Source organism: Diadema antillarum, unplaced genomic scaffold (genome assembly GCF_040938485.1).
Source record: "Diadema antillarum isolate AM-2024a unplaced genomic scaffold, OU_Dant_1.0 scf00000183, whole genome shotgun sequence".
Lineage (NCBI taxonomy): Eukaryota > Metazoa > Echinodermata > Echinoidea > Diadematoida > Diadematidae > Diadema > Diadema antillarum.
This window is the reverse complement of record NW_027271072.1, coordinates 87,236-105,256: the sequence shown is the minus strand read 5'-3', so window position 1 is coordinate 105,256 and position 18,021 is coordinate 87,236. Positions and strand designations below refer to the sequence as shown.

The 18,021-nt window shown below is 39.5% G+C and overlaps 1 protein-coding gene across 2 annotated transcripts in view; it reads left to right on the top strand.

The window, feature by feature from the left end:
* The window catches only part of LOC139723194 (BTB/POZ domain-containing protein 9-like), a 46,363-nt gene extending 30,160 nt beyond the window's left edge, over nt 1–16,203 (top strand). For both annotated transcript variants that reach the window (XM_071634451.1, XM_071634452.1), the window contains exons 10-14: nt 7,536–7,645; nt 9,633–9,822; nt 10,620–10,727; nt 14,100–14,178; nt 15,425–16,203. In XM_071634451.1, the coding sequence (XP_071490552.1) occupies nt 7,536–7,645; nt 9,633–9,822; nt 10,620–10,727; nt 14,100–14,178; nt 15,425–15,667 (730 nt within the window). In that variant the 3' untranslated portion in view covers nt 15,668–16,203. The remainder of the gene's footprint in view (nt 1–7,535; nt 7,646–9,632; nt 9,823–10,619; nt 10,728–14,099; nt 14,179–15,424) is intronic.
* Nucleotides 16,204–18,021: the final 1,818 nt, after the last annotated feature.

The window sequence follows — 18,021 nt, the reverse complement described above, 5'->3', positions numbered from 1 at the left end:
ATTCCCAGTGTAGTGTAGGCACTTGCATTTGGCAGGAGAGTTTCTATAACCCTTAAGTGTAGACCCCTGCATTTGGAAGGAGAGTTTCTATAACCCTTTTATTCCCAGCAATTTTGTAGACCCTTTCATTTGGCAGGAGAGTTTCTATAACCCTTTTATTCTCAGCTTAGTGTAGGCACTTGCATTTGGCAGGAGAGTGTCTATAACCCTTTTATTCCCAGCTTAGTGTAGACCCCTGCATTTGGAAGGAGAGTTTCTATAACCCTTTTTTTCCCCAGCAATTTTGTAGACCCTTTTATTATGGAGGAGAATTTCTATAACCCTTTTATTCCCAGCTTAGTGTCGACCCTTTCATTTGGCAGGAGAGTTTCTATAATCCTTTTATTCCCAGCTTAGTATAGGCCCTTTCATTTGGCAGGAGAGTTTCTATAACCCCTTTATTCCCAGCAATATTGTAGACCCTTTTATTATGGAGGAGAATTTCTATAACCCTTTTATTCCCAGCTTAGTGTCGACCCTTTCATTTGGCAGGAGAGTTTCTATAATCCTTTTATTCCCAGTGTAGTGTAGGCACTTGCATTTGGCAGGAGAGTTTCTATAACCCTTAAGTGTAGACCCCTTTCATTTGGAAGGAGAGTTTCTATAACCCTTTTATTCCCAGCAATTTTGTAGACCCTTTCATTTGGCAGGAGAGTTTCTATAACCCTTTTATTCCCAGCTTAGTGTAGGCACTTGCATTTGGCAGGAGAGTTTCTATAACCCTTTTATTCCCAGCTTAGTGTAGGCCCTTTCATTTGGCAGGAGAGTTTCTATAACCCTTTTATTCCCAGCTTAGTGTAGGCACTTGCATTTGGCAGGAGAGTGTGTATAACCCTTTTATTCCCAGCTTAGTGTAGACCCCTGCATTTGGAAGGAGAGTTTCTATAACCCTTTTCTTCCCAGCAATTTTGTAGACCCTTTCATTTGGCAGTAGAGTTTCTATAACCCTTTTATTCCGAGCTTAGTGTACACCCTGCATTTGGAAGGAGAGTTTCTATAACCCTTTTATTCCCAGCTTAGTGTGGACCCTTTCATTTGGCAGGAGAGTTTCTATAATCCTTTTATTCCCAGTGTAGTGTAGGCACTTGCATTTGGCAGGAGAGTTTCTATAACCCTTAAGTGTAGACCCCTTTCATTTGGAAGGAGAGTTTCTATAACCCTTTTATTCCCAGCAATTTTGTAGACCCTTTCATTTGGCAGGAGAGTTTCTATAACCCTTTTATTCCGAGCTTAGTGTACACCCTGCATTTGGAAGGAGAGTTTCTATAACCCTTTTATTCCCAGCTTAGTGTAGGCACTTGCATTTGGCAGGAGAGTGTCTATAACCCTTTTATTCCCAGCTTAGTGTAGGCACTTTCATTTGGCAGGAGAGTGTGTATAGCCCTTTTATTCCCAGCTTAGTGTAGGCCCTTTCATTTGGCAGGAGAGTTTCTATAACCCTTTTATTCCCAGCTTAGTGTAGGCCCTTTCATTTGGCAGGAGAGTTTCTATAACCCTTTTATTCCCAGCTTAGTGTAGGCACTTGCATTTGGCAGGAGAGTGTGTATAACCCTTTTATTCCCAGCCTAGTGTAGACCCCTGCATTTGGAAGGAGAGTTTCTATAACCCTTTTCTTCCCAGCAATTTTGTAGACCCTTTCATTTGGCAGTAGAGTTTCTATAACCCTTTTATTCCGAGCTTAGTGTACACCCTGCATTTGGAAGGAGAGTTTCTATAACCCTTTTACTCCCAGCTTAGTGTAGGCACTTTCATTTGGCAGGAGAGTTTCTATAACCCTTTTATTCCCAGCCTAGTGTAAGCACTTGCATTTGGAAGGAGAGTTTCTATAGCCCTTTTATTCCCAGCTTAGTGTAGGCCCTTTCATTTGGCAGGAGAGTTTCTATAACCCTTTTATTCCCAGCTTAGTGTAGGCCCTTTCATTTGGCAGGAGAGTTTCTGTAACCCTTTTATTCCCAGCAATATTGTAGACCCTTTTATTATGGAGGAGAATTTCTATAACCCTTTTACTCCCAGCTTAGTGTAGGCACTTTCATTTGGCAGGAGAGTTTCTATAACCCTTTTATTCCCAGCCTAGTGTAAGCACTTGCATTTGGAAGGAGAGTTTCTATAGCCCTTTTATTCCCAGCTTAGTGTAGGCCCTTTCATTTGGCAGGAGAGTTTCTATAACCCTTTTATTCCCAGCTTAGTGTAGGCCCTTTCATTTGGCAGGAGAGTTTCTGTAACCCTTTTATTCCCAGCAATATTGTAGACCCTTTTATTATGGAGGAGAATTTCTATAACCCTTTTATTCCCAGCTAAGTGTCGACCCTTTCATTTGGCAGGAGAGTTTCTATAACCCTTTTATTCCCAGCGTAGTGTAGGCACTTGCATTTGGCAATAGAGTTTGTATAACCCTTTTATTCCCAGCTCTGTGTAGACCCCTGCATTTGGAAGGAAAGTTTCTATAACCCTTTTATTCCCAGCAATTTTGTAGACCCTTTCATTTGGCAGGAGAGTTTCTATAACCCTTTTATTCCCAGCAATATTGTAGACCCTTTTATTATGGAGGAGAATTTCTATAACCCTTTTATTCCCAGCTAAGCGTCGACCCTTTCATTTGGCAGGAGAGTTTCTATAACCCTTTTATTCCCAGCGTAGTGTAGGCACTTGCATTTGGCAATAGAGTTTGTATAACCCTATTATTCCGAGCTTAGTGTACACCCTGCATTTGGCAGGAGAGTTTCTATAACCCTTTTATTCCCAGCGTAGTGTAGGCACTTGCATTTGGCAATAGAGTTTGTATAACCCTTTTATTCCCAGCTTTGTGTAGACCCTTTCATTTGGCAGGAGAGTTTCTATAACCCTATTATTCCGAGCTTAGTGTACACCCTGCATTTGGAAGGAGAGTTTCTATAACCCTTTTATTCCCAGCTTAGTGTAGGCACTTCCATTTGGCAGGAGAGTGTGTATAACCCTTTTATTCCCAGCTTAGTGTAGACCCCTGCATTTGGAAGGAGAGTTTCTATAACCCTTTTTTTTCCCAGCAATTTTGTAGACCCTTTTATTTGGCAGGAGAATTTCTATAACCCTTTTATTCCCAGCTTAGTGTCGACGCTTTCATTTGGCAGGAGAGTTTCTATAACCCTTTTATTCCCAGCGTAGTGTAGGCACTTGCATTTGGCAATAGAGTTTGTATAACCCTTTTATTCCCAGCTTTGTGTAGACCCCTGCATTTGGAAGGAGAGTTTCTATAACCCTTTTATTCCCAGCAATTTTGTAGACCCTTTCATTTGGCAGGAGAGTTTCTATAACCCTATTATTCCGAGCTTAGTGTACACCCTGCATTTGGAAGGAGAGTTTCTATAACCCTTTTTTTTCCCAGCAATTTTGTAGACCCTTTTATTTGGCAGGAGAATTTCTATAATCCTTCTATTCCTAACATAGTGTAGACACTTGCATTTGGCAGGAGAGTTTTTATACCCCTTTTATTCCCAGCTTAGTGTAGGCCCTTTCATTTGGCACGAGAGTTTCTATAACCCTTTTATTCCCAGCAATATTGTAGACCCTTTCATTCGGCAGGAGAGTTTCTTTAGCCCTTTTATTCCCAGCTTAGTGTAGGCCCTTTCATTTGGCAGGAGAGTTTCTATAACCCTTTTATTCCCAGCTTAGTGTAGGCCCTTTCATTTGGCACGAGAGTTTCTATAACCCTTTTATTCCCAGCAATATTGTAGACCCTTTTATTATGGAGGAGAATTTCTATAACCCTTTTATTCCCAGCTAAGTGTCGACCCTTTCATTTGGCAGGAGAGTTTCTATAACCCTTTTATTCCCAGCGTAGTGTAGGCACTTGCATTTGGCAATAGAGTTTGTATAACCCTTTTATTCCCAGCTCTGTGTAGACCCCTGCATTTGGAAGGAGAGTTTCTATAATCCTTTTATTCCCAGCAATTTTGTAGACCCTTTCATTTGGCAGGAGAGTTTCTATAACCCTTTTATTCCCAGCAATATTGTAGACCCTTTTATTGTCTCGCCCACCGGAGGTGAAGGCGAGACTAAGGGATCCAAATGGCGTCCGTCCGTCGTCCGTCCGTCGTCCGTCCGTCGTTCGTCGTCCGTCCGTCGTCCGTCCGTCGTCCGTCGTCCGTCCGTCGTCCGTCCGTCGTCCGTCGTCCGTCACAAATGTTAAAGTTTACCTGCAAGACTCTCTTATGATGCATAACTTGGCAACTGTTACAGCAATGGCAGCCACACTTGGGTGATAGAAGCACTAGGGGTATCTTCATGTTATGGTGTTGTCAGAGGTCATGTGATGAGGTCAAAGGTCATTTGAGGTCATATATTAAAGGGTATGTGCAAGACCCTCTTTTCTATGTTAAAGTTTACCTGCAAGACTCTCTTTTGACAAATAACTTCACATAAGTTGCTTGGATTACAACCTAACTTGGGTCATAGATGCACTGGGGGTACCTTCATGTTATGGTGCCGTAAGAGGTCACATGATAAGGTCAAAGGTCATTTGAGGTCATACGTTAAAGTTTACTTGCAAGACTCTCTTATCACACATAACTCAGCACATGTTGCTACAATGGCAATCAAACTTGGGTGATGGTAGATGTCTCTTGGGAAGTTGAAGGTAACCACAAGGTCAAAGGTTACAGACAGGGGTCAACGAACTTTTAGGGCCCAATGTTAAGTTTTTAGGGTGCATTTTGTTTATGGCTCATAACTTTTGATCCCTTTGTCTGTTTGTGCCCAAACTTGGATGGAACATGTCCCTTGGGGAGGTGAAGGTCGTCACAGGTCAAAGGTCACAGACAGGGGTCAACAAACTTTTAGGGCCCAATGTTATGTTTTTAGGGCGCGTTTTGATTGTGGCTCATAACTTTTGATCCCTATGTCCGTTTGTGACCAAACTTGGACGGTAGATGTCCCCTGGGGAGTTAAAGGTCATCACAAGGTCAAAGGTCACAGAAAGGGGTCAACAAATTTTTAGGACCCAATGTTAAGTTTTTATGGCGCGTTTCGATTATGGCTCATTACTTTTGATGCCTTTGTCCGTTTGTGACCAAACTTGGATGGTAAATGTCCCTTAGGGTATTGAAGGTCACCACAAGGTCAAAGGTCATAAGCAGGTCAATTAACTTCTGGGAGTTATAAAAAATATTAATTCCTTGTACGCGAATGGGCGAGACACAATTTGGCGATTGCCTTGTTATGGAGGAGAATTTCTATAACCCTTTTATTCCCAGCTAAGTGTCGACCCTTTCATTTGGCAGGAGAGTTTCTATAACCCTTTTATTCCCAGCGTAGTGTAGGCACTTGCATTTGGCAATAGTGTTTGTATAACCCTATTATTCCGAGCTTAGTGTACACCCTGCATTTGGCAGGAGAGTTTCTATAACCCTTTTATTCCCAGCGTAGTGTAGGCACTTGCATTTGGCATAGAGTTTGTATAACCCTTTTATTCCCAGCTTTGTGTAGACCCCTGCATTTGGAAGGAGAGTTACTATAACCCTTTTATTCCCAGCAATTTTGTAGACCCTTTCATTTGGCAGGAGAGTTTCTATAACCCTATTATTCCAAGCTTAGTGTACACCCTGCATTTGGAAGGAGAGTTTCTATAACCCTTTTATTCCCAGCTTAGTGTAGGCACTTCCATTTGACAGGAGAGTGTGTATAACCCTTTTATTCCCAGCTTAGTGTAGACCCCTGCATTTGGAAGGAGAGTTTCTATAACCCTTTTTTTCCCAGCAATTTTGTAGACCCTTTTATTTGGCAGGAGAATTTCTATAACCCTTTTATTCCCAGCTTAGTGTCGACCCTTTCGTTTGGCAGGAGAGTTTCTATAACCCTTTTATTCCCAGCGTAGTGTAGGCACTTGCATTTGGCAATAGAGTTTGTATAACCCTTTTATTCCCAGCTTTGTGTAGACCCCTGCATTTGGAAGGAGAGTTTCTATAACCCTTTTATTCCCAGCAATTTTGTAGACCCTTTCATTTGGCAGGAGAGTTTCTATAACCCTTTTATTCCCAGCAATATTGTAGACCCTTTTATTATGGAGGAGAATTTCTATAACCCTTTTTTTCCCAGCAATTTTGTAGACCCTTTTATTTGGCAGGAGAATTTCTATAACCCTTCTATTCCTAACATAGTGTAGACACTTGCATTTGGCAGGAGAGTTTCTATACCCCTTTTATTCCCAGCTTAGTGTAGACCCCTGCATTTGGAAGGAAAGTTTCTATAACCCTTTTATTCCCAGCAATTTTGTAGACCCTTTCATTCGGCAGGAGAGTTTCTTTAACCCTTTTATTCCCAGCTTAGTGTAGGCTCTTTCATTTGGCAGGAGAGTTTCTATAACCCTTTTATTCCCAGCAATATTGTAGACTTTTTAATTATGGTGGAGAATTTCTATAACCCTTTTATTCCCAGCTTAGTGTCGACCCTTTCATTTGGCAGGAGAGTTTCTATAACCCTTTTATTCCCAGCATAGTGTAGGCACTTGCATTTGGCAGGAGAGTTTGTGTAACCCTTTTATTCCCAGCTTAGTGTAGACCCCTGCATTTGGAAGGAGAGTTTCTATAACCCTTTTATTTCCAGCTTAGTGTAGGCCCTTTCATTTGGAAGGAGAGTTTCTATAACCCTTTTATTCCCAGCTAAGTGTAGACCCCTGCATTTGGGAGGAGAGTTTCAATAACCCTTTTATTCCCAGCTAAGTGTATACCCCTGCATTTGGGAGGAGAGTTTTTGTAACCCCTTTATTTCCAGCTTCATGGAGACCCCTGCATTTTGGAGGAGCGTTTCTATAACCCTTTTATTCCCAGCTTAGTGTATAACCTTTCATTTGGCAGGAGAGTTTTTATAACCCTTTCATTCCCAGCTTAGTGTACGCCCTTTCATTTGGGAGGAGAGTTTCTATATCCCGTTTATTCCCAGCTTAGTGTGGGCCCTTTCATTTGGCAGGAGAGTTTCAATAACCCTTTTATTCCCAGCTATGTGTAGACCCCTGCATTTGGCAGGAGAGTTTCTATAACCCTTTTATTCCCAGCTTAGTGTAGACCCCTGCATTTTGAGGGAGAGTTTCTATAATCCTTTTATTCCCAGCAATTTTGTAGACCCTTTCATTTGGCAGGAGAGTTTCTATAACCCTTTTATTCCCAGCTTAGTGTAGACCCCTGCATTATGGAGGAGAGTTTCTATAACCGTTTTATTCCCAGCTACTTTGTAGGCCCCTTTTTTTTTTTTGGCAGGACAATATCTACATTCCCAACTCTTTGTATACCCTTTCATTTGGCAGCATTGTTTCTTAAGTCCTTTCATTCCCAGCTCCCTTTTTGTGTATAGAATGATGTCAATACAACTATTTCTCATCTTCCATAAAGTGATGTAGATAGTGATGCTTAGGGTCATCTTTTCTTCATGTTCATTTTTACAGAGTCAGTACATTTTTTTAAATCATATTTGTCAGTGATATATCAGTTGATTTCTTGTACTCTTTCCCATATGTGTTCTATTTTTAGGTACATTCGCATTGTTGGAGTTCACAACACAGTCAATAAAGTTTTTCATCTCGTATCATTTGAAGCCTTTCACACGACAAGGGTGTTCCAGTTGGATGATGGTCTCATAGGTATGTAACTTGGTCTGACTTGCAGTAATAGTTGATGCATCACACGTTATCTCGAGGTACCGTAGTACCCCGGGGTACCACGTTAGGAAATTCCTTCTGTCCTTCTGTCGCAGATATAGTGCACTGCAGTATGTACAAAGTCATGTTGTTAATTAGGAAAACAAAATAGAAAAACTCTGGTAGAAGAATTCTGTTACCAGGTTTTTATCATATTCTATCAAATTTTTCCAATATTCTCTGTGAGGACATTAGCATTCATAGAAGATATGTGTTCCCAAAGTAGAGTTAACATTGCCTTCTTGTTTTGCGATGCTATAATTATATGTGGTTTTTGTAATCGCTAGATGAAACAGACCTACACGTTAATGTCACTAGTAGGAGAGTTGATCGTATCACTGGACGCTTTTTTTTCGTGGCTCTGAATTCCGTATTCAGAGGACGAAATTTCGGCCAAAAATAGCACGAGTTATTCAAAAAGTCCTGAAAATTACAAATTCGGCAAAATTATGAAAATTATTCACTCCGATTTTTTTGTAAATAGACTTCAAATAAACCCCTCTCCAAAAAGTTGTCTTTTTGCGTGGTGTAAAATCACATTGTAATTCCGGACACGATTTTCGCAATGAAATAATCGACGTCTTTCGCACCTTGTCCTTGCACCAGAATCACAATTCATCCCACAAATCACCGTACACATTCTCACCGAGCTGAGGACAAAGAAAAAATCGGCAAACAAGGCTCAAATTACGTATTTTACGGTAAAATGTCTATCTTGAACATTTCGAACAGTTCACGCGATAAAACCTTATGAAAAATCGACAATCGAATTTTACATGCTTTGTCTATGGGAGCGCGGGTGACGAGTTGCGTGCCTTACAGGCCCCTTCCTTTGCGCACAACTTTCCGCATCGTTCGTGTTTGAGGACGATAGCTGCAAATTTCCGGTTTTGATCAGTGCACTTGTGGTTCTATTGGAATCTTCAGCATTTTTCCTGTATGTGAGTGGGATTTCATAGAATTTCAGTGACGAAATGTGATTCAAACATGCATAAATATTAACTATGATGAGGTGCTTGTCACCAACTATAAATCTGAGGTAAAATGTGAATTTCTTCGCCTTTTTTCATTTTTATGTCGCGTTTTTTTGCGATTTCGGTCCACACAACGTTCTGTGAGGCTAATCTACGAAGTCTCGCGCGTACTGAATGTCATCAGTATGCAAAAATGTGCTGTCCGGTAATACCATACCTGTATACTGTAAAACATGATATATTCCCGACATGAAATTTTCGCGAATTGGAGCCGACAGCCTTTTTCGTGGCATGAAATTTTCGCGAATTGCTACTGGCATTCAATGCATGTAGTGTAGACAAAAGCTTTTGCGGGCATTTTAATTTCGCGAATTTTGGCGCTCGCGAAATTCGCGAAATTAAAGTGCACTCGAAAATTCCTCGTTTTACAGTATACTATGGGACTGTAAGTTTACCATTCATTGAGGGAGAGAGGTTTCCTCCCTTTCCCCTGCCTCCTTTCTGTCTCATCTTTCTCCCTACTGTCTTTCAAACCCTTCATTTCATTCTCTCTCCATTCTTCCTCCTATTCTCCTTCTCCCTCACTGCAACCTCAACTTTAGCTCACCTCCGCCTCTCAGCTGTTACTATTTGCTTACCTTATACTCTCCCATTGTCACTTCCGTCCTCTACTCTCCTCTTTTTATGAGGGTCTTTCTTTACCAAACAACTGTCCTTTTAAGACTATGTACGCATGGTGTTACTGCAATCCTCTCTTCCTCATTTACATCACCATGTAAAATTCAAACAATGAAATTAATTGATATTCCATTATGATAACGTGTCTCGAGTGTGCAGTTAAAATTTAGCATGAAATGACATGAGTGATATGAGTGTTACAAGCTAGGGAGCACAGAATTATTTGTTGCAATTAGAAAGGAGAGATATAATATTTTTGGGTTGTTTTTGACCTGTAGTCCCCCAGCAAAATGTGGCAACAATCAAAGCCAGCGCAAGTGTGATCGAGGGAGTGAGCAGGAGTCGGAACGCCCTCCTGAATGGAGACACAAAGAACTATGACTGGGACTCGGGCTACACGTGCCACCAGCTGGGCAGCGGCTCCATCATAGTACAGCTGGCCCAGCCATATGTCCTGGGGAGCATCAGGTATGGGTCGTAGGTCAGAGGTCATGGGTTATAAGCCATGGTGGATGGGTCCTGGTAGAGAAGACAATACCTCAGCTTATTTCCCCCAGTCTTCCCAAGGGAATGACATCTAAACTAGCCAGCATATCTGTAGATTTGTTTCAATTTGTTATTCACCATCACCGTTTCTTATTTCCTGCTAGTTTTCTGAAAAAAGTCTCTCCTACTAATCAATGACTTTTTTTAAAACCTTGAGAGAAGCTTACACAGATTGTCTTTGTGGTTCCTTACTCAGAGATGTGGCCTCAAATTCAAGGAGACACGGGATCAAAATGTAATTTGTACTTTAAAAAATTACGCGCTTTTACAAATTTTCGAGTGAACAAATATTTTGACTTGTTTGAAAGACTATGAAGCATGGAAATGTTACATTTGTCGATTAAAAAGCTTCATAAATTTTGATAAAATGACAAATTTCACATATTAAGGGTTATGCAGGAATCCATGCACTTTTATCTGTTCGTCTAAAATTGAATCTTTGATATACTCTCATTTGTCCTGAAATGAAGGAATTATCCAAGATTGCAGTGATGATCAATTTTGATGAATGCAATAAGTCTCTTTTTTTCCCTTAAAACACTTTTCTTTTTCTTTTTTTTGCTTTCATGTGACTAGTCATAAATATGTGGTAAATGAGGACAAAATGACAACAGAAGCAGTGAAGTAAAAAAAAAAGAAAAAAAATCTTAGTGTCGTTTTGCTGAGAACCTGGCAAGATTGTAAGTTTTTGTTGTATTTCGTTGACAAACCACTGGCAGGTTATTACTGTGGGACTGTGATACGAGGACCTACAGCTACTTTGTGGATGTCTCCACCGACAACCAAAGCTGGATCAGGGTTGCCGACAAAACCAAAGAGGCTTGCAGGTAATGTTGTGTTGGGATCGGTTTATTTTTGAGAGTTACACGTTTAATGAAGGACTTATGACACAGTTGGGTTTAACTTCAAAGAGCACTTTATTCAAGAAGTATTTCAATTCAATTCAATTCAATTCACATTTATTTCGGATATTAAAACAAGGTAAATATTACAAGGATTCATTTGGGTGACACCTATAAGAAGCAAACGCTTGTCGGGTAAGGTGCACCGTATTGCAACTGTATAATAAACATAAATAATGATATAATATACAACATAAAAGCGACTAAAAATAGAAAAACAGCGTACATACATACAAAATACATTCACAAAGACAACAAATAAAAAAATAATAATGGATATCGGGTAAGTGAGGCATAAAAAAAAAAATTAATGTTGGTTGAAACGTACGTTGACTCAAAAGATGTGAAATATCAGATTGGATAAGTTAAACAGAGGCCAAGTAAACAGTAAAAAATCATTCAGTTAGTCAATCAGCATTCGAAATATATTATAAGCGTCAATAATATAATTTGTTTGATTTTTATAGAAAAATAATAATACTAATGTTAATCAACACTAACATCTAGTGATAATTATTAAAATGAACTTTGAACAGTAACACACAAAAAAAATATAGCATGCAAAATATTAAAAGCAGATACTTATTCGAACTTATACAAATGAAATATAATGTCAGTTTTTTAAAGCATGCTTACTATCATGTAAAAAACAATTAGTCAGTATTTCATATCATAATTTGCCAGATAAAAAGGAAGTGTAGATGGGAAACGTTGATTTTTGTTGCAGAGTCAAATCGGAAGAAATCATATGATGGCACGTGAATTCAAAGAAATGTATTGCACAAGGATCATAATAATGTGAACTAATAACATATGTAAAATACGTAAAATGCATGCGATGAAATACTATTGTGGCACTGATAAATTATAATAAATAAGGTAATAATACATTAGGAATTATACTCAGAATGGCAAACAAAAGAAGAAGAAAAAACGAAGCACAGTATTGCACAAAGATCATAGCAATGTGAAACTATAGTATGATATAATAGTGAAATGCATGCAATGTGATACTACTTTATGAGACTTATGAAAATCTACACCCACTGGTAATGGGACAAATTGATTACAGAAATATAAATTGAAGCAAATGAACATAAATAAACTCAATTAATGATACAGCGCAATAAAATAATATAATAATAGTGAATGGAAATGATGAAAATCAAATTGCATTGCATGATAAATCATAGTAAACAGGGCACTTTACATTGAGAATTATACACAGTATTGCAACCAGGGGAAAAACGAAGCACAGTATTGCACAGAGATCATAGCTATGTGAAGCTATAGAATACAAGAAATGCATGCAATGATGATGAGACTATACGAATGTCTACACCCACTGGTAATGGGACATATTGATTACGAAAATATAAATTGAAGCAAATAATCATATAAACGCAATTAATCATATAGCACAATAAACTAATATACATGTAATAACAGTGACTGGAAATGATGAAGATCAGATTGCATTGCATGAGAAATCATAATAAAGTGGGCACTTCGCATGAAGAATTACTCAGCATTGCAACGACAAAAACAAAAAACAGAGTAAAGTTATATACTGTGTGAATGGTAATGTACCTATTCATCGTTAATTGCAAAGGAGGGACATCTTTAACCCTAACCAGGCCGGGCTTTTTTGGGTGTTCTGTGGCCGGGGAGGGGTTGATTACCCCCCCCCCCCCCCCCTGAGATCTCGGCCGTCGATCGCGCAATCGCCATGAAATTTGGCACGTGCATTTCCTGTGGCGTAATCTACCAAGCTATACAAAAAGAAATGGAAATTTTTGTCATAATAATTAATTATGCTAGTATATGCATAAAATCAGAAATTAAAGCTCCTAGAATCCTAATTTTTGGTGAAAACATTCTTTGTAGCATTCCTAACAATGTACTTGAAAAAAAAAATTGGTATCAAAATCGATTTCTTATGTATTTTATTGTTTTATGAATTTCTTATGTATTTCATTGTTTTTTCGACCTTTTGTTTTACAATTTTTTTTCTGCAAAATTTATGACAGAACCTATATCAAGCATAATTATGCCAAAATTAATTAGTTTCAGCCTATAAAAGTGAAAATAATCATATCTTTATGAATAAGAAGAGAAAACTCAATTTGCATAGACTTTACACACAAAATCATGTTTTTGAGCCATTATCGATCTGACAGGCATGTATAAAACGTTATGCAGCGTCGTAACGGTATGCACCATTTTCGCGAAAATGATGTCAAAAGATGCGCGAGACTTGAAAGTAAAAAGTCAGCGAACGGCGCGGTCAAAAAATTTCGCGCGGCGGAGTAGTCGCGAAAAATGTCGAGGGGGGGTTGATTCAACCCCCCCCCCCCGGCCTTTTTAGGGTTAATGTCTTCTTAAAAGTAGTGAGCTTTAGAGACTTGAGCGAACTTTCTAGATTGTTCCATAACATGGCGCCGTGTTTGAGAGCTCTCCCCTCTCCGAGCTTCAGATTACAAGTCTTCTTCTCTGCTTGATACAATTCTCCTCATACATTCAATGATACACCTTGGTTACACGGATGTAACATACAAATTGTACTATGAATGGGTTATGAATGGGTGAGTCTTCATGTTAAAGAGAGGTTTTTAATTGGGCAAAACTTTGGTTGTTATAGAAACAAAGGCGGGACTTGTTTTATAAAGGAGGTAGTATTCTTGGATTTGGATTCAGCAACAATTCTAAGTAATCAATGGGGGAAGGGCAGGATGTTTGGGTTTGACTTAACCTGGTCATAAATTAGATGGGATAGATGTACAATGTATACTCAAGGGATGATGAAGGTCGATGACTCACTGGAGGTGGAGAGTATTAGTAGGGGTCATTGACTGGCCGGAGGGGAAGAGATATATCCGGTCGTAGTGGAATGGGAGGGGGTAGTGATAACTTTGTATATCGTTACACAACAGTAAGGTCTTACAGAATCCGGAGGGCAGTATTCACAGGTCGGTGGGAACCTTCAAGGGCAATGTTTTGTGATGTATGTACCCAGCAATAACATTGGCCATGCAAGTAAGGATTCATAAAATAAATGAATGTTTTGTATGCAAAGATATAAATTTGAAGAAGTGAATAAATGTTTCTGCATATGAAAGAATAAAGCAACAGCTGTGGAGTGCTGATGTAAGAAGAATGGAAGCTCTGATGACGCTGTCGGTGATATGATGTGAAAGTATGGCGTGTGTTAGTTTCTTTAGAAGTCTGCAGTGTGAGCATAAGAAATGGGAGGAATAGATGTCATGTAAGATTTTATGGATTATCATACTGGAACAGATCTTGGCAGACGCTCTACTTTCCGAGGAGGCCTGTGACCTTCATCAGGATAGTTGGAGTGAGGAACACAGCAAATGAGGTATGTGGCTGTTGGTCTTAACAAGCAATCTCACACCATGTTCAGGTTGACGTAAATAATGATTTGGTATACAGTTATGGACTACATTTTAGGGGCATTAATATTCTTGCCCCATTGAGGGATCTCAACTCAATACTATGACCTGAGGAGCTTGCTCCGAGGGTCATAGCGTTGGGGTTGAAATCCCGAGGGGCAATATATCAACTATGGCCCAAAGAAGGGGAGTCAATATCTGTTCTATGTACCAAATGGAATTACATGGAATTTTTGCGGTTGAGCTAGTCAGTTCACATATTAGGCACTGATGTTGACATTTGCATTGCTATTGCATCGAACAAGGGTCAGCTCGCATGCTATGAAAGCCAATTGCTTACAGTACATGCACATTATGTACTGCGTATCTGCCAGAAGATGGCAGTTTAGTACTATGGGGCAGGTCAGCGCTATGAGGCAGTTTTGGTTCTATGAAGCTAATTTATGTCCCGGATTTCAACCCATCAGAATCAAGGATTCATCAAATGAGGTATATACACTGTAGGATTCATCAAATGAGGTATATAAAGTAAAATCAGACAGAGTAGAAGAAACTTCTGGCATTTTACATTTTCATGTCTTTTACCCAATAGTGACTTTGGAAGCAAGTGCATGTGCAAATTGGCGGTGGTGATGATGCTATTGATTCTCAACTTTCCCATCAGTTTGTGCAAAGGGACATATAAAACTTCTGTTTTTGGCCCTTAATTCAGGAGCTACAACTCTTTCTCCTCCAAAAGTCACCAATGCAAGGTTATTACAATGCAACAACAAAAATAACAAAACAACAACCCAAATATGATATGATTGATACATTACCTGTACAAAAAGAGAGATGTAGTGAAGAATTGTGTGTTGGTAAATGAGAGACTTTAAAGGCCATAATATAGTGTCATGTTATTTGCATATCATTTTTCTACTGACATTAATGCTTTGTGAAAATATGTGAAAGTTTATAATTCATAACTTATTTGTTCCACATTCAATTTTATGAAGTATCTGGTATTCTTTTTATATCTGATAATATTAAGGCTGCTTTTAATGATAGTAGCATGTACTTTAACCACAGAGTGGCTAAATGATATTTATTCTTCAAGTCTTTGCCTTTGGAAATATGCATTGTACTGTTAAATATAAATTGTGATATAGGTTTACAATAGTTTTAATCATAGTTATACCAAAGTGATTTACCCCTTGCCATCATCCTCACCAGGTATTCCACTGTGTCCACTTTGAGTGCCCCGCCCAGAACAGTGAGGAGAATGAGTCACACTCCTCCGACATGGATGAGGACAGCTGCGCGTTGTCCACCCAAGCAGGGTCAATTCGCCTCTCTAGCTCCACCTCCAACAACCCCCACCCGCCGCACTCCACCTCCCAGCAGTCACCCACCACACCCTCCTCCACGCGCAGCTCGCCAACATCCAGCGTGGGGAGGGCGTCTCCGCGCTTTTGATCTCGGGAGGGGGCCGGTGTCGGCAGCAGTGGAAGGGGGTTTGGTAGTTAGCAGGAGTTAGACACTCCATTATGAACATCTCATCGCTAGTGCTCTTTGGACATCATCACTAGATGATTTCAGCTTCCACTTATATGTAGGTGCATGTAGAGGATCTTTAGGAGCTATTCTCATCCAGAGTGTGATGGAAGATTCACTTAACTTGCACCCCATCCACACCCACCTGTGTGTACTCTTCCAGTGTCTGCACCCCTGAGCATGCCCATGTCACCATCCCATGGGAGTGCCATGGGAACCAGTGAACATTGTGGGAGAGAGAGAAAAAAGTGCCATGCCGCATAATCTCTGTTGGAAAGCTCGCATGAGTCATTTCCGCAGCCTGCACATCTGGTCCGAATGGATGGAGACTTCTTGCAAGAAAGGAAGAGATAGCAGTATTCTACTAAGGATAGATTCCATGTTAACGTGATGCAAAACCAGCCTTCGCCATCCGCCAATATACCACACTCAGATCACTTGCCAGTATTTATAGTAATTTGTTGTCACCATCTTTTTAATCAATGTTGATTCTGACAAGAGTGCATTATCGGTTTGAGGGTCACTCTCTTATCAAAGAGCATAATGCTTTGAAAACTCTGTCATTATGTGACAGTTCAGTGCACTATTCTTGTGTTTTATATGTGATATAGTCTCCTTGAAGGAGTTTTTATTGATATTTGATGTTTGTATAATCTTAATGTCATGAGATTAGGAAATCTATATGGCAACTTTCATCAAGAATATAGAGGCTGTTTCTGATTTATAGGGGCATGTTGCATAGTCAAAAACCCGTTCAAGTATGTCAGAAGTATGTGTAGAGTGGGTAATCTAGAGAATGTGTGATAAACCTACATTCAGTCATCTCCAACGTGTTTATAATGAAAATCATTTGAAACCTGAGTCAAAATTCAACTTTCTTAGAAAATATCCAAAGTAAGTCTTTGATTACATACGATATTAATGTATACCATGCCCATACAGAGCTCTGCATTCTCAGGCTGTTTATGTCAGCATTCTTTTCCTAATTACTTCCCTAAGCCACATTAAAGGACAAGTCCACCTTCATATACACGGGGATTGAGTAAATGCAACAATATTAGTAGAACACATCAGTGAAAGTTTGAGGAAAATCTGACAATCCGTTCAAAAGTTATGAATTTTTAAAGTATCTGCACAATCACTTCTGGATGAGAAAACTACTACAGTGTATGACGTCACATGCGTAGAACGATGTAAGTAAAATAACAAGAGAATTTCACAAAACTTTACTTTTTGAAGAAAGTGCACATTTCTTCGACTTGTTACTGACGTATGTTAAGGGTAGTATTATTTCCCTTGCCTTCTGAAAGAGAGAAGTTGAGTGTTCTTATGTTATGCGAGAAAAATGAAAATATGTTGATTTTTCTTTATACTTTCTTTATATCGTTGCACACATGTGACATCACAAGCTATACTCATCCAGCCGTGACTGAGCAAAAACTTAAGAAATTCATAACTTTTGAACGGATTGTCAGATTTTTCTCAAACTCTCACTGATCCGTTCTACTTATATTGCTGCATTCACTCGACCTACATGTCTTTGAAGGTGAACTTGTCCTTTAAAAAGCAAACTTCTTTCTTCTCTACAACCGATGTGTTGGCTCAGTGAGTAGAGCGGCTGCCCTCACAATCGGGAGGTCGTGGGTTCAAACCCTGGCCGCGTTATACCAAAAGACGTTAAAAGATGGGAGTTGCTGCTGCCTTGTTTGCCGTTCAACAGTTGAAAAGGTTAGAGCAACGTCGATCTGGCGCTGCTCAGTGGCTGCCGGGCCCACGATCAATTGGGCAAAATGAATTTCCATTCTTGGACAATAAAATTTTGAGTTTATATCCAAAACAATTATTATTATTATTATTATTATTATTATTATTATTACAACAGTCATCTTCAGGAAGATTTGGTTGTCTTTTCAGTGACTGAACAGTGCTAGATGTCCATTGAATTTAACTTCACATTATGTGTGGATCTTCTGTGCGTGTGCCCACTCAAAAAAGAGAGAGTATATTGAGGAATATTGATCTTTAAATGTAGGTCTGTTCCTGATATCTGTTCATCACATGTAAACTTGTATCTATTGTTCAGACCTGCCTCAGTTTAGCTATCCTTTATGTAATAGTCCATGACTGTAGCTCAGTGAAGTTTACATGTACCTCAAAGTAACATAACAGTGGCGGATCCAGAGGGGGCGCACCAGGTACATGCCGCCTCTTTATTTTTTGTTAAAACAAACAAAATTTTCAAAAAATGGGAGGGGGAGTGGGCACATGTGCCCTCC